At 38.5% G+C, this 13,287-nt stretch overlaps 1 protein-coding gene across 4 annotated transcripts in view; it reads left to right on the top strand.

Moving 5' to 3' along the window:
- Dnajb4 (DnaJ heat shock protein family (Hsp40) member B4) overlaps positions 1 to 12,286 on the top strand; it is a 26,950-nt gene extending 14,664 nt beyond the window's left edge. The window contains exons 2-5 of one of the 4 annotated variants that reach the window (XM_021158431.2): positions 1,415 to 1,473; positions 2,936 to 3,177; positions 9,389 to 9,957; positions 10,992 to 12,286. In XM_021158431.2, coding sequence (XP_021014090.1) covers positions 2,967 to 3,177; positions 9,389 to 9,957; positions 10,992 to 11,225 — 1,014 coding nt within the window. In that variant the 5' untranslated portion in view covers positions 1,415 to 1,473; positions 2,936 to 2,966 and the 3' untranslated portion in view covers positions 11,226 to 12,286. Of the gene's footprint in view, positions 1 to 1,414; positions 1,474 to 2,695; positions 3,178 to 9,388; positions 9,958 to 10,991 lie in introns of those variants that run through there. The other 3 variants (XM_021158433.2, XM_029475383.1, XM_021158435.2) reach the window with 3 other exon arrangements.
- Positions 12,287 to 13,287: the final 1,001 nt, after the last annotated feature.

The following is a 13,287-nucleotide window of genomic DNA, read 5'->3' as shown; positions in this document are numbered from 1 at the left end:
CTCCCTCCCTCTCTCTCTCTGTTCTGTCTTTTTTCTCTCTCTCCCTCTCTCTCTCTCTCTCTCTCTCTCTGCCATGTAGCCCATGATGATGATTTGTGACTCACTCTATAGTCCAGACTATACTAAGCTCAACAGAAATCTTTCTGCCTCAGCCTGCCAAGTTTTGGAGTTAGTGTACTGCCATATCTGCTACCTTGACAGACTTAGTGACCATTGGGCACACTTAGATTTGAGGTTAGATATTCAACTGTCAGAAGCACTAAGAACATAGAATAAAAGAGGCTAAAAATTCCTAATCTTTGGGTAGGAAGTATAGGGAACTAGAGGTCATGATTTTCTAATATAAATTCATTATATGAGAAACTCTAAGTATATTGGTAAAATATTAATCTGTTCTCAATTATTTGAGATTATCTTAAGTTCAATTCCCAGCAATCCCATGGTGGCTCATAACCATCTGTAATGGGATCCAATGCCCTCTTCTGGTGTGTTTGAAGACAGCTACATTGTGCTCATATACATAAAAGAAAAACTCCAGGGTTGAACATGACCTGTTTAAAAATTAAATATTGGTAGAAAACATTTTTAACAAGCACATCAGTAAAATATTAGTATGTTCTCAAATATTTTTGAGATTAGCTTAATAATTAATGGAGACGGTGTCTCTCTCTGTAGCCTAGGCTGGCCTAAAACTTGCCATTCTCCTGTGTTAACCTTTTTAGTGACCTAATTTTAAAATTGATTTTTTTCTAAGTAGTTCTAGAAGTCAGCACATGTCTTTGTGCTCCTCACAGTAAGTATATCAAGGGCAGGGTTTTATTATATAGCTGAGGCTGGCCCTGAGCTCACTGTGCCTTACACTGGCCTTCATCTACCTCAGTCCTTGAGTGCTGGGATTCCAGTGTGAACCATCACAACAGCTAAGAGTTTTTTGTTATGTAGAAATGAAAATCAAATTAGAAAAATATGGCATCAGTTGGATGATGTGTTCTACTTCTAGGTATCAGGGTCTAAGTGCTATCTTCTGTACAAACCATTCTTGTATAGTTATTAAAGCATAATATCCCAAGTAAGAACATTTGATTAAAGTGCTAAGAACAAAATAAATGACTTTCAAAGTTTTAATTACCTCTGGCCCATCCATGTGCCATTAAAATAGAGTAGCATTTTACTTCAACATACTATTATGCACAAAAACTTTGTTGCTGTTAACATTGATAAAATAATCATATTTAAGCTTTTTGATATACATAAAAAATAAATTCATGCTTTTCTGAGTCCTGAATTATTGCATGATACAGCAGGCTAGATACTTGTAATAAAAAAAAGGAGAATTCTAGCTTCATGTTAATAGAAGAATTCAATTTTTAAATGCAATTAAATTTACTAATTGTAGTTTCTCTTCTCTTCATAGTCTCTCTCATGTCTCCCCCTACACCTGTATTAGCAGGTAGATATCACCTGTATTAGCAGGTGAGTGTGACGGCATATGCACTTTCAAAGTCGCACTCTCATGATGACTGCTGACGTTAACTTCCCCATGGTCTTTGGAACATGGAATTTGAAAAAGAAATGTTTTGATACTGATCCTTTCTCTGTGATAACTCCAGCTTGTGTCAAGTTGACACACAAAAGCCAGCCAGTACAGATTGAAAACCCACAAAAGAGATAAAAGATGAGTTATTTACATTCAAAATATTTCTCATCTATTCAAGATACATTTTTAAAGAAAGAAAGCATCAGATAACATATAAATGTAACATGATTAAAACTGTCGATTTAAAAAAATTAAAACAAATCGCAACAAATGTTTTTTTTAAGATATTAAAAGGAAATATACTAATATTACAAGGGAATACTAAAAAGACAGGGAGAAATCCTACCCCCACCCCAAGTTTTAAAAAAATCTTTGTCAACAAGTAAATACTTAAAACGAGGGGAAGTGTGTTTGAAGGAACTTGTTACCTACCTGCCTCTCCTCACTAATCCATCCAGACGGAAGCTGTCCCAGGTGACAGTTACTCTGGCGTGAGCATGTGAGAATCTGATCCTTTCTCCCCTCCATTCCCTGCAGCCTAAAGACCCCCTCAGAATGGGCTTTTCTGTTTCATTGTGATAATGAACGCAGGCAGTGAGCTTTTAAGGAATGGTTTATTAAGTAGTATCCCCCCCCCCCAAAGAACCCCTAGTTAAAACCATTCTTAAATCACCTGTTTATGTTAAAATACTGCTTTTCAATGTTATAACAGTCCTTTTACCATATGACATTTTATATAGTGACTCCCTCACTTTTCAGATCGATAGACCCCAGAAATTTTGAAAATGACCCAAATTCTTTGAAGATTTTAAATGTAAACACCTCATATTTTAGTTCTGCATATTTTATAGCTAGGTAACTTGAAATTGAAGTTAGAATACCTACTGTAAGTTGAGGGCTTTTCTGACTGTATAATCAGTTTAACATGGGATGCCTAATGGCTATAATTATTTCTGTTGCCTTTTTACCTCTACTGTAGTAAATGTATATGTAGTTACGGCATTCTGTGCTGGTTTGCTAAATCTACAGGAAATAAAAGGGTACAGCTAGGACGAAGGAAAGGGAATAGTTAATCGTGGAGGACGAGAGACACAGCTCAGTACTTTGCCTAGAGGCCGCTGGGAAAGTGACGTCCTGTAGCGTCCATTCGTTCGCTGTTCTAGAAAGTACAGAGACACGTAGTTGAAGTGGGAGGGTCTAGCTGAGGCCGTCTCTGTGCGGTGTCTATTTATCTGTAAGTGAGCTGCCGGGGAGGAATTAAATAGAGACGCTGCCTGCTGCCTCTGGACAGCTGAGCCGAGTCGCTGATTTGCTTTAACTTGTAAGATACCCAGCTTGCTTTATTTTCTCAGAATCATTGTGTTGCTAAGCCTGGGGACGCTGTTTTCTTTTACAAAGGGAAATCTAAGTTCATTTCAAGGCATTCGAAATGGGGAAAGACTATTATCACATTTTGGGAATTGAAAAAGGAGCTACAGATGAAGATATTAAAAAGGCTTACCGAAAGCAAGCCCTCAAATTTCACCCGGACAAGAACAAATCTCCTCAAGCAGAGGAAAAATTTAAAGAGGTCGCAGAAGCGTATGAAGTACTGAGTGATCCTAAAAAGAGAGAAATATATGATCAGTTTGGCGAAGAAGGTAAGCTGCATATTTCTGTACCTTTGGCTGTGTCTGAATCGTAGTTTTTTTTTTTTTTTTTTCTCAGCCTTCTGGTTATCGTTACATGAGAACATGAGACATACTAAAATAAAAAGAAAAATAACAGGTTAAAAACTAAGGTTTAATCCTTGATTATCTGAATGAGCTATGAATGAAATGTCATGTTTGTCTTTGTGGGTTTTTTCTTAGAATATTGTATTATTCATATTCTTCTGTTAGACTTATGGTTTTAGCATTTTATATTTTAAAAGAAACCTTAAATTCCCATGCCTGTGAATGAATTGTTTAAAAGTCTTATGCAACCTGTTTTGTTTTAAATGATTTTATTGCCAGAATTAATAGAATCTTCAGTCACTTAAAATTTTAAGATTGGCAATTCAAATTCTGGGCCATTTATGTTTTATTTAGAAAAACAAGAAGTTTTTTGTCCTTTTAGAGCGACGCTAGTTGAAACTGAACAAGACGGAGTGGTGTGTCGTAGAAGCAGAAGGCACAGGCATTTAGCTTCTAGTTGTTTTTGGCAATCTGCCTAGAGAGGAAAGAATTTCCCTGATGTCATAAAATACCAGAACAAGTTTTTAGCTTAATTATAAACAGTTAATATTGTGCCAGGAGAACAAGATCTCTCTCTCTCTCTCTCTCTCTCTCTCTCTCTCTCTCTCTCTCTCTCTCTCTCTCGCCCTCCCTCTCCCTCTCTAACCCAAAATGGCCACCTAGTTGGAACAATGACTGATTTTGTTTGAGTTAACTATTTCTTTTGGAAATTTTACTATGTGGGTGAAGAGGAAGCATGACAGCTGCCCTTTACCCTCAGCCATACTTTTTTTTCTTGCCTTCTGAGATCAGGACTCAGTGAGCTCAGTAGCCTTTGAGAGTCTCCTTTTACCATTCTGAATTTTGTCCAGCATCTCCATAAATGTCCATAAATGTCGTAAATGTGGCCATAAAGTAGGAGTTTGAAATTGTCAGTCAGCAGCAGCGGCAACCATGCATTAGTTCACGTGAGTTCTGGGGTTTTCAAGTGTTAAAACAGACTAAAGTTCTTTTGCATTATTCTTCCCCTAATGTCTTTTTAACTCACGGTGGCTATGGAAACATACTGTTTTCTCCTTGTTTATAGCATTTAAACACCAGATTTCCCTAATTAGAAGTCCTTCAAACAAGGCCACACATTAAGCAAACTAAACAACAACTCAGAGCAGTGGTGGGCCCTTTTCCTCCTGCTTTAGTTTTGGGTCAGAGTCCCAAGCATGCTGCTGCCTGTGGTTGTAATTCGTGCAAACCCGCAGTGTCCAGTTCTTACACAGTGAGTGAGTAATTACAAGAAGCAAGATGTGGATAGTTGAGGCTGTCCGTTCCCCATGGTCACACGGTTGAGAATGCCATGGTGTGACCTCCCAGGAGCGAGCAGGCTCTTGAGACAGTGCCAGTCCTCTGGCCACTCTTGAGTAAGTAGGTGGAGTGGTGTGTGAGTCCCACAAAGCCACTCGTGTAAAGGCAGGTTATTGGCTCCATCTTATGGAGCTCAAGTGCACCTCTGTGTTAAGCCATAGCATTCAGGCTCATTAATCGTGTTTGACTTCAGAGTTTTCAAGTATACCAGATGGTACTCTTAATTCTTTGAGTTTTTCTCTTGGCAGTGCTTTCTAGAGTAACTCACTCCCTAAACTTTCTTTTCTTTTCTTTTTCTTTTCTTTCCCTTTCTCTTATTTTTTTACTGATCATTACCAGTGACTAAATCACAATTTCTGTATACCCTGAGTCTTTTTTTGTTCTTGGTGTTCTTAGCCCAGATAAGTGCTCTAAGCAATGAAAGAAGCATGAAGCAGGACTGGTTGCTTACAGTGTTGAAATTTATTATTCAGAATAGTCTGTAGTTATCAGCTCCCTGAAAATATAGGAGAGTGAAGACTGTTGAGCTTTTCTGCTTCTTAGTCTTTGGTAACCTAGCACACAGTGACGGCAAAGCTCTGTAGGCTTAGGAGGAGTAGCTCAGGGCCACAGCACTAGCTAAGCATGCAGAGCCCTGCTCTCAATCCGAAGCACTCCACCCTCATGGCCCTGGAGGTTCTGTGTGAGGATATGAGGAAGCTTTTCTCCTTTCTCTCCTTCGCATTGTCTGTGCTTGTGTTCCTGAGTCTGTAGACCTCTCCAGTAGTAACAGAAATCTAGACTGTCCACATTTACAATTAAGAGAACCATTAATACTGTTTATTCACGTTGTGAAATTCTTTTAACATCTGAAATTTAAAATGGTTTCGTTTTTAAAAATTGAATAAAATAACTTTGGTTTAAAGTTATTATATTATCTAGTAGTTTTATTCCTGGGAATCTATTAAAAAGAAAAACAAACAAGACAAAACATTTGCTCATACAAAGACATGTTCCTGATTGTTCATAGTAGGACCATTAAGGTCACTGCATCCAAACAATCCAGAAGTCACATGGTTTAGCAAATGGATCAACAAGGAGTATATACTCCAGTGGGTACTTTTTAGCAATTAAAAAAGGACCGGTTTAATGAAGTATGTCGCAACTGGATGAACCTGGAAAAATATGCTGGATGAAAGACTCTAGATATAAATGATAATGTATATTATGTAATTCAATTTGTGAAATATCTGGAAAAGACAATTTTGTAGAGATGGCTGAGCTAGCTTGCCTAGGACTGGAGGTAGGAATATAGGAAAACGCAGGGAATAAAAGTAGAGACCTCTTGAGAGTGGTGGAAATATTCCACAGATGGATTGTAGTGGCCGTAAATTTATTACAGCTGAACAGTATACAAATTAATGTTGTCGTGTAGTCTACATACTAAATAATAAGTCAGCTTTCTTCATAGTATAAATATTTGAAAATAATCATGAAACTACAGAAATCTATAATTGGGTTTTGAATTATTCTCTGCCCTAAACTTTTAGGCTTGGTTAAGTGGATGTGAACAGAGGTTTGTATTAAACAATTAAATTATTTTTCTCTATTGAGCCAGAGAGATGGCTCAGTGGGTAAAGGTGCTTGTGGACCCGAGTTCAATCCCTGGGACCCTCAAGGTGGAAAGAGGGACCTTAATTCTGAAGATTGTCCTCTGACCTCCACATGCATACCATGGCACACACGTGCCATCAACAGACCAACTGACCATAATGAAATGCAGTTTTAAAATATAAAAGTTACAACTTTCCCTCAAAGGACACCTTTAGAGGGTTCTGGTTTTCTAGCCTTCATTTCTTCCTTCTTTACTTTGTTGATTATTTCTTACTCACTAATTTACTCTGGATGCGGACAGTTGTTGATGTGTTTCAACTTAAGTATTTGGTGCATTAGCCTTCTTCTAGTTCAGTGTTCTCTTCCATGCAGTTAGTCAACTGCATGGATAAAGATACAGAAGTTACTTGTGAGTTAACCTGTTCTATAAGTCTGAAGTCTTGCTACAAATTGAACACTGTTATGCGGAGGCCTCCTAATAGGTCCCAGGACTCTTCCCTGCAGTCCCAGTTCTCCAGGGCTCCTACTCAGATTAACTAAAAGACATCGTTGCTATGGGTAGTATCCCAAAGATCTATTTGTTTTTGTGTATTACATTGGTTAGTTGATTAAAAGCCTAGGCAGATGCTGAATCTAGAGTCCATTCCCTGACTAGACAGTGTCTAGAAAATGTAGAGAGCAGAGAGAATCCAGCTGGATGTTGACAGGTTCTGTTGGGAGTTGGAGTGTACAGGATTAAGGTTAACTATCTGGCTGACGGCATGCTTGATAGAATTCAAGTGTTAAGCAGTGCAGGAGACAGCAAGCAGTTCATGTCATACTACAGCGGCATTTTGGTAGGATTTTCTCATTATTACAGTGTAGCTCCCTTCTTTATCTGGACTCCACAGTTGACCGTTTGATGTCTAGGAAACTCAAGGCCACATTTTTGTCAGCTCTGATGAGTAAGTCACTTCAGGCTGCGTGTAAATTTTCTCACAGACTATAATACTGACTGAATTACCATTTTTGGGAGCAAGGGAAGAGGTTTTAGGGAAAAGCCAAACCTATGATGTAATACTGAAAATGTTATTCTTTCTTTTGTGTTATGTGTCCAAAGCATTTAGATTTTTGCCTTTTAGAGAGCTAAGGATAGGCACGCTCACTTACCATGTTGATTAACTGGTAAACTCTCATAGTTTGTGAAACCTGTGGGAAGAGGAATACAGTTCCTGGAATAATTTAATGCTCATTCAGTTACCATGTGATGACTGTGAGGTCTATGCTTCATCTATCATGTAAGAAAATCTCTCACTAGCTTTTCACATTTGGAGTTACAGTCATATTAACAAGGCTAGAGAAGGAAGACAGAATGAGCAGCTTAGTAACCTTGTTTGTCCTTCTCAGACTTGTCATTGCATTTCTACAGTAAATTCCCCAGTTAACCATGCTGCGTGTGCACGTGAGTGTACATGCCTGTGTGCATGCATGGATGCATGCACAGTCCTCTAATGAGGACTCTGATTAGGTCTTTCTTGGTCCTTTAGATTTCTCTCCATGGATAAAGGTAAGAATTTAGATGTTAGTTGAGACTGTTGGATGTCACAGCATACACCCTCTCTCTCTCTCTCTCTCTCTATATATATATATATATATATATATATATATATATATATATCCTTTAATAATAGAAACCAACTATACAGCAAGAGATGCAGATTAAGCCTCCCTGACATTGCAATGATTAGATCTCACCTGTGTATGTTATTTTGCTTTTTCTTTGTCTTCTTTAGGCTGATTCTCAAAGCACTTATTTTAGTTTCAGTTCAGGACAACTTTAATCATTAGCTGATTTTCTTCATTCAATAGACTGGAGTTCCTCATTTTCAATTTCATATACATGAGCAATAGGAATATAGGGATATAAGAATCTCAGTGTAAAGTAGAGTTTTTCATAGTTCTATAATCTTAATTTCCCTCCATCCTTTTTTGGAGAGGGATCCTTCTAGGCTGTGCCAGAAGCTTCACTAGACTGATAGAAATCTTTGCCACGATTGGCCTCCTAAACCATCACTACGTTGCTTTATGGGCTTTAGTTGAATCTTTCGTTGGTATGTGGTAGAAAAATGCTATTTTAAATATATATAATCTTTGTCATCCACATGTTACTTTGCTGAACCTCTGGGCAAAAGGTCATAGTACTACTGTCTAAAGTGGGCTGTCAGGCAGAAATAACTAGTCCAGTTTACATGTTAAAAAACCCTGATTTTTTTTTTTATTGTGGTCCTGTTTTTAAATGCTGTGAGTCAGGATGTGATAAAGTGGACATAAAAAGACTTGCTGTCTAAGGTGGTGATAATCTAGTGTCTACAAAAACAGTTTTTGGGTTGGAGAGAGATGGCTCAGCGGTTAAGAGTACTGGCTGCTCTTCCAGAGGTCCTGAGTTCAATTCCCAGCAACCACATACAACCATTTGTAATGGGATCCAATGCCCTCTTCTGGTGTGTCAGCAACAGCATACTGAAATACATTAAATAAATAAATAAATCAGTCAATCTTTAAAAAACAAAAACAGTTTTCACACTGTCCCTTTTATTACATTTCTCCCTTGCTCCTCTAAAAAGTGTTCTATTTCAGTTATTAAACGGTAGAGACATAGGCGCTGGAGAGAGGGCTGGGTGCTGGCTGCTTTCTCCATGTGCTGGAGTGTGTTTTCAGGAGCCTCCACCACCTGTAACTCTAACTCCAGGGGGGTTGATGCTGCTGACCTGCACAGGTCCCTGCACATGTGCACATACAAAACAACAGCAAAGGCCTGCAGTAAAGCTACGAGCACGAATTATGTTAACTGTTGCTACTGTACTTGTTATTATAACAGTCTTTAGGATTTAGACTTGGTTTTCAACCGGCATCTTTAAAACTCTTAAATGTGTAATACTTAAGTATGTTAGAACAGGAGTTTTTGAGGTAAGGGAGTCTCAATTATTTTTCATATTTATTGTGAAACAAAAGATTCAAGAAGAAATTATTAAAGCAAAGAATTTGGAGGAATGATTTAAAAGCTAAAACGTTAACATAGGATGGATCTTCAGAAGCTATTCTGTTTTATTCTAATGATGTTTCAGGCCCTAAGTGATAAGTCAGCGTTTATTAGCAGGGCAGTCTGTAAGTGGTCAGCTGTCTAGACTGCCAGCCCTTTTCCTAATCTTGCTTATGTCTTCACCAGGCTTGAAGGGAGGCGCTGGAGGTACTGATGGACAAGGAGGTACCTTCAGGTACACTTTCCACGGAGATCCTCATGCCACATTTGCAGCCTTTTTCGGAGGTTCCAACCCTTTTGAAATTTTCTTTGGGAGACGGATGGGTGGAGGTCGAGATTCTGAAGAAATGGAAATAGATGGAGATCCCTTTAGCGCCTTTGGATTCAGCATGAATGGATATCCAAGAGACAGGAATTCTGTGGGACCCTCCCGTCTCAAACAAGACCCTCCCATTATTCATGAACTTAAAGTATCGCTTGAAGAAATATATAGTGGCTGCACCAAACGGATGAAGATTTCTCGAAAAAGATTAAACCCTGACGGAAGGAGTTACAGATCTGAGGACAAAATTCTCACCATTGAGATCAAAAAAGGGTGGAAAGAAGGCACCAAAATCACTTTTCCGAGGGAAGGCGATGAAACACCAAATAGTATCCCAGCAGACATTGTTTTTATTATTAAAGACAAAGAACATCCCAAATTTAAAAGAGATGGATCAAATATAGTTTACACTGCTAAAATTAGTTTACGGGAGGTAAGTTAGTAAGCCCTAGGATTCTAAGACCGGAGCGATGACTGCTGCTGATTAGCCGTAGGGGACTGTCTGGGCAGGGCTGGCTTTTATCCAGTGCTCTGCATACTTTATTCCTCATGATAACTCTCTAGAAAGTAGTGCTATTATATCTCTCTTTTGGATGACATCATCAGTTCCTAAATTTATTTACTGATATTAACTATTTAAATGTCGGTTTTCAAGTGCAAGCTTGGTTAGCTACTTTATGGCCAGTGTTAGGTTAACTCTAGTTTTAGGTTGTGGTCTGTGAGATCCGCATTGGTAACCCACCACTGTAGTCCATGAATACATTTGTTCTGAAGTGATTGGAGTACAATTTATAGAACAGGCATTAGAACATAGCAAGTATACAATTATACACAGTGCACAGTACCACCCCTTAATACAGTCCTTGAGTCCTTATTTGCACTACTTCTTGGATGGGGTCATGTCCCTGTTTAAATGGCTCAGTGTTTCCCTACCAACTAATATTCCAAACAGTTTAAAAGATAGAAATCTGGCTTCTACCTCCAAGTACATTTTCTTTTCCCTGAATTTGCTGTTATTGCTTTGTTTAGTTTCTCTGTGTCAGAGCTCCACTGTATGGTCCCCATGTGGTTCAACAGGAACTGTACTGTGCCCAGTAGACCCCAAGGTCTTCTGGGAAGTAGGTTTTGTTCCTGTTTAGTTCGGTCCTGTTCTAAAGTCCTCCTGTTTCTCTATTTAGTTTTCGGCACCCTGACTATTGATAGCTTTGAACATCCTAAGTCAGTGTGGAAGACATCCTTGAGTTAACTTTTTCTTTCTTTGTCCTCTCCTGTCTGTCTCTGGTAACATCTCTAGTTATGCCTCTCTTGAGCAGAGTTTTAGAATAGGAAAAAGGTTTATTAACTATTGTAATCCTTTTGGAAGTTAAAGTTTTACCTTCATGGTGTTACCCTTTACTTCCTAGCACAATCTTATATTCTTTAGTTTGGAAGTTTATTAATAACTTCATTTTATTTGGTCCACTTTAGGCATTGTGTGGCTGCTCAATTAATGTGCCAACAATGGATGGAAGGAACCTACCTATGTCAGTCACTGATATTGTGAAACCTGGGATGAGGAGAAGAATTATTGGATATGGGCTGCCATTTCCAAAAAACCCTGACCAACGTGGCGACCTGCTGATAGAATTTGATGTGTCCTTCCCGGACGTCATATCTGCATCATCCAAAGAGATCCTTAGGAAGCATCTCCCTGCCTCATAGGATGAGAAGAACCTTGCTATCCATATTTTGATAAGACACTGAAAATATAAAAGTACCGGCAGTTGACTGATGTGAATTCTGTGTAAAGATGTGTAAACTCTTCCGAGGGCTCATTAAACTGCATGAATAGACACAGTTCAAATAGGCAACGTGGGTTTTTACAGTAGGGATGAAAAGTCATTCACTGTATTATATTTCATTTCTCCCAAATCAGAAATTTTCAGTATTTCATTTATAAGTAAAAGTTGGTTTTGTGGTCTATGGATATACTTCTAGTAAATACTAGATTATCCAAGTACTGTGTGCGTGTGCATGTGTGTGTGTATGTGTGTGTGTGTGTGTGTGTGTATGTGTGTGTGTCTGTGTATGTATCTTTAAATGATCAGTGTGATAGGCTCCCTTAATAAAAATTAAAATTCTTAAGTGTATATGTAATACGTGGAGAATAAAAGCCAAAGTCACACAGAGATGCGGTCTAGGGCACATTCAGAGATGCTGTGTTGGGCTGGCACCAGAACGCACTGATGCGTGTGCTTTACCATTGTGACTTCTCAAGTGTGCTGTAGCATCTCTCAAGAGCATGGTTGCAATGTTCTTAAAGCAGACCTCGTCATAAAAAGAAAATGAATGACATTTTCTCTCCTGTGGAAATCCCAATAGCCAGAGTTCCTGATATTTTAGAAACAGATGGTTTTTAAATGGCCACATGTAATTTTATGGAAGTTGACTATATATCTTAAACTTAATAAGCTCATTTTGTGGTTCATTAGTTTAAGATACTTGTTTACTAACATTTGTTTTTAGAGAAAATACTGTTATTTGGCATTAATTGTCCATTTACAGTGTTCTGTTAAGTCCCTCATGCTATGCACCTTACAGTCACCTATCCCTAAAGAACAGCCATCCATCGATGTGGTGTTAAACCGCAGTCTGGATGTAACAAACACCATCGTTGCTTGTGGGTAATGTGCTGTCATCATATAGATATTTTACCTTTTCATGGATATAGATTGCATTTCTTAGGTGTTTTAATTTTTAAAATATATTTACATTCTAAAAAATTACTGTCTTCTGTTTTATGTCTATCAAAAGTGATGTTATGAAAATTTTTTTGTAAAACAGTTTTCAGAATGATATATATCTATACATAAATATATATGGTATACTGAGTCCTATAGTCTTTTTAATAGAATGTGAAGTTATTTAGAAATTCTGTATAAAATTATAGTAAGCATATACCTTGTGGCTTTATTGAAATAGAATTCTCATAATATAAAATTCACACTAACCTCCCTCAATTTTTGGTGCTGTTGACTGACGTCAGAGCTTTCTGCGCACTAAGTGCCTCCGACCATGGAGCTGTGCCCAGCCTCTCTCTCTCTCTTTCTTTGTGGTGCAGTTTAGAATTTTGTGTATCCACAGATCTGTGCAGTCAGCACTGCTGTCGCATTCCCATGAACAGCCTCTGTGCCCCCTCTCCCCTCAGCCCCTGGAGCACTGATCTGCTTTTCAAGATGGATTCTATCGTAGAATAGAATCAGTCAGCATGCAGCTCCTTTATTTGCTGTCGTTCACCCAGCACACCACTGTTCTCAAGGTCCAGTCTGGCCTCATTATCAGTAACTTCATCCTTTTTGTGGCAGATCATGAACTTGGGTAGAATCCCATTTGGTCGGCTTACCTCTTCTTTGGTGTTTTGGGCATCTGGGTTCTATCTACTCAGTATGAATAATGATGCTATGAGCATTTGTAAACAAATTTCTGTGTGGATAGACTGACTGCATTCTCTGAGGTACATAGTTGACAGTGGAATGGTTAGGAAAAGCTACATCCGTTAGTTGCAAATAGAAAATGTTAGAAATGCCAGAGAGTTGAGGTAATCGCACCATCTCCTTGAACATCATGGAAATTCTCACAAATATAAGGAGCTAAAGTCTTGGAGTGATGGTTGTAGTTCATATTCGAAGCCCACAGTACCCACAGTATTCAACATTTGGGTTGTTTGAGGGGGCAGGGTGTGTGTGTGTGTGTATTTGTGTCTGCTTGTTTGGAGGTAGGGTCT

This window comes from Mus caroli, chromosome 3 (genome assembly GCF_900094665.2).
Source record: "Mus caroli chromosome 3, CAROLI_EIJ_v1.1, whole genome shotgun sequence".
NCBI lineage: Eukaryota > Metazoa > Chordata > Mammalia > Rodentia > Muridae > Mus > Mus caroli.
This window is presented reverse-complemented; position numbering and strand designations above follow the sequence as displayed.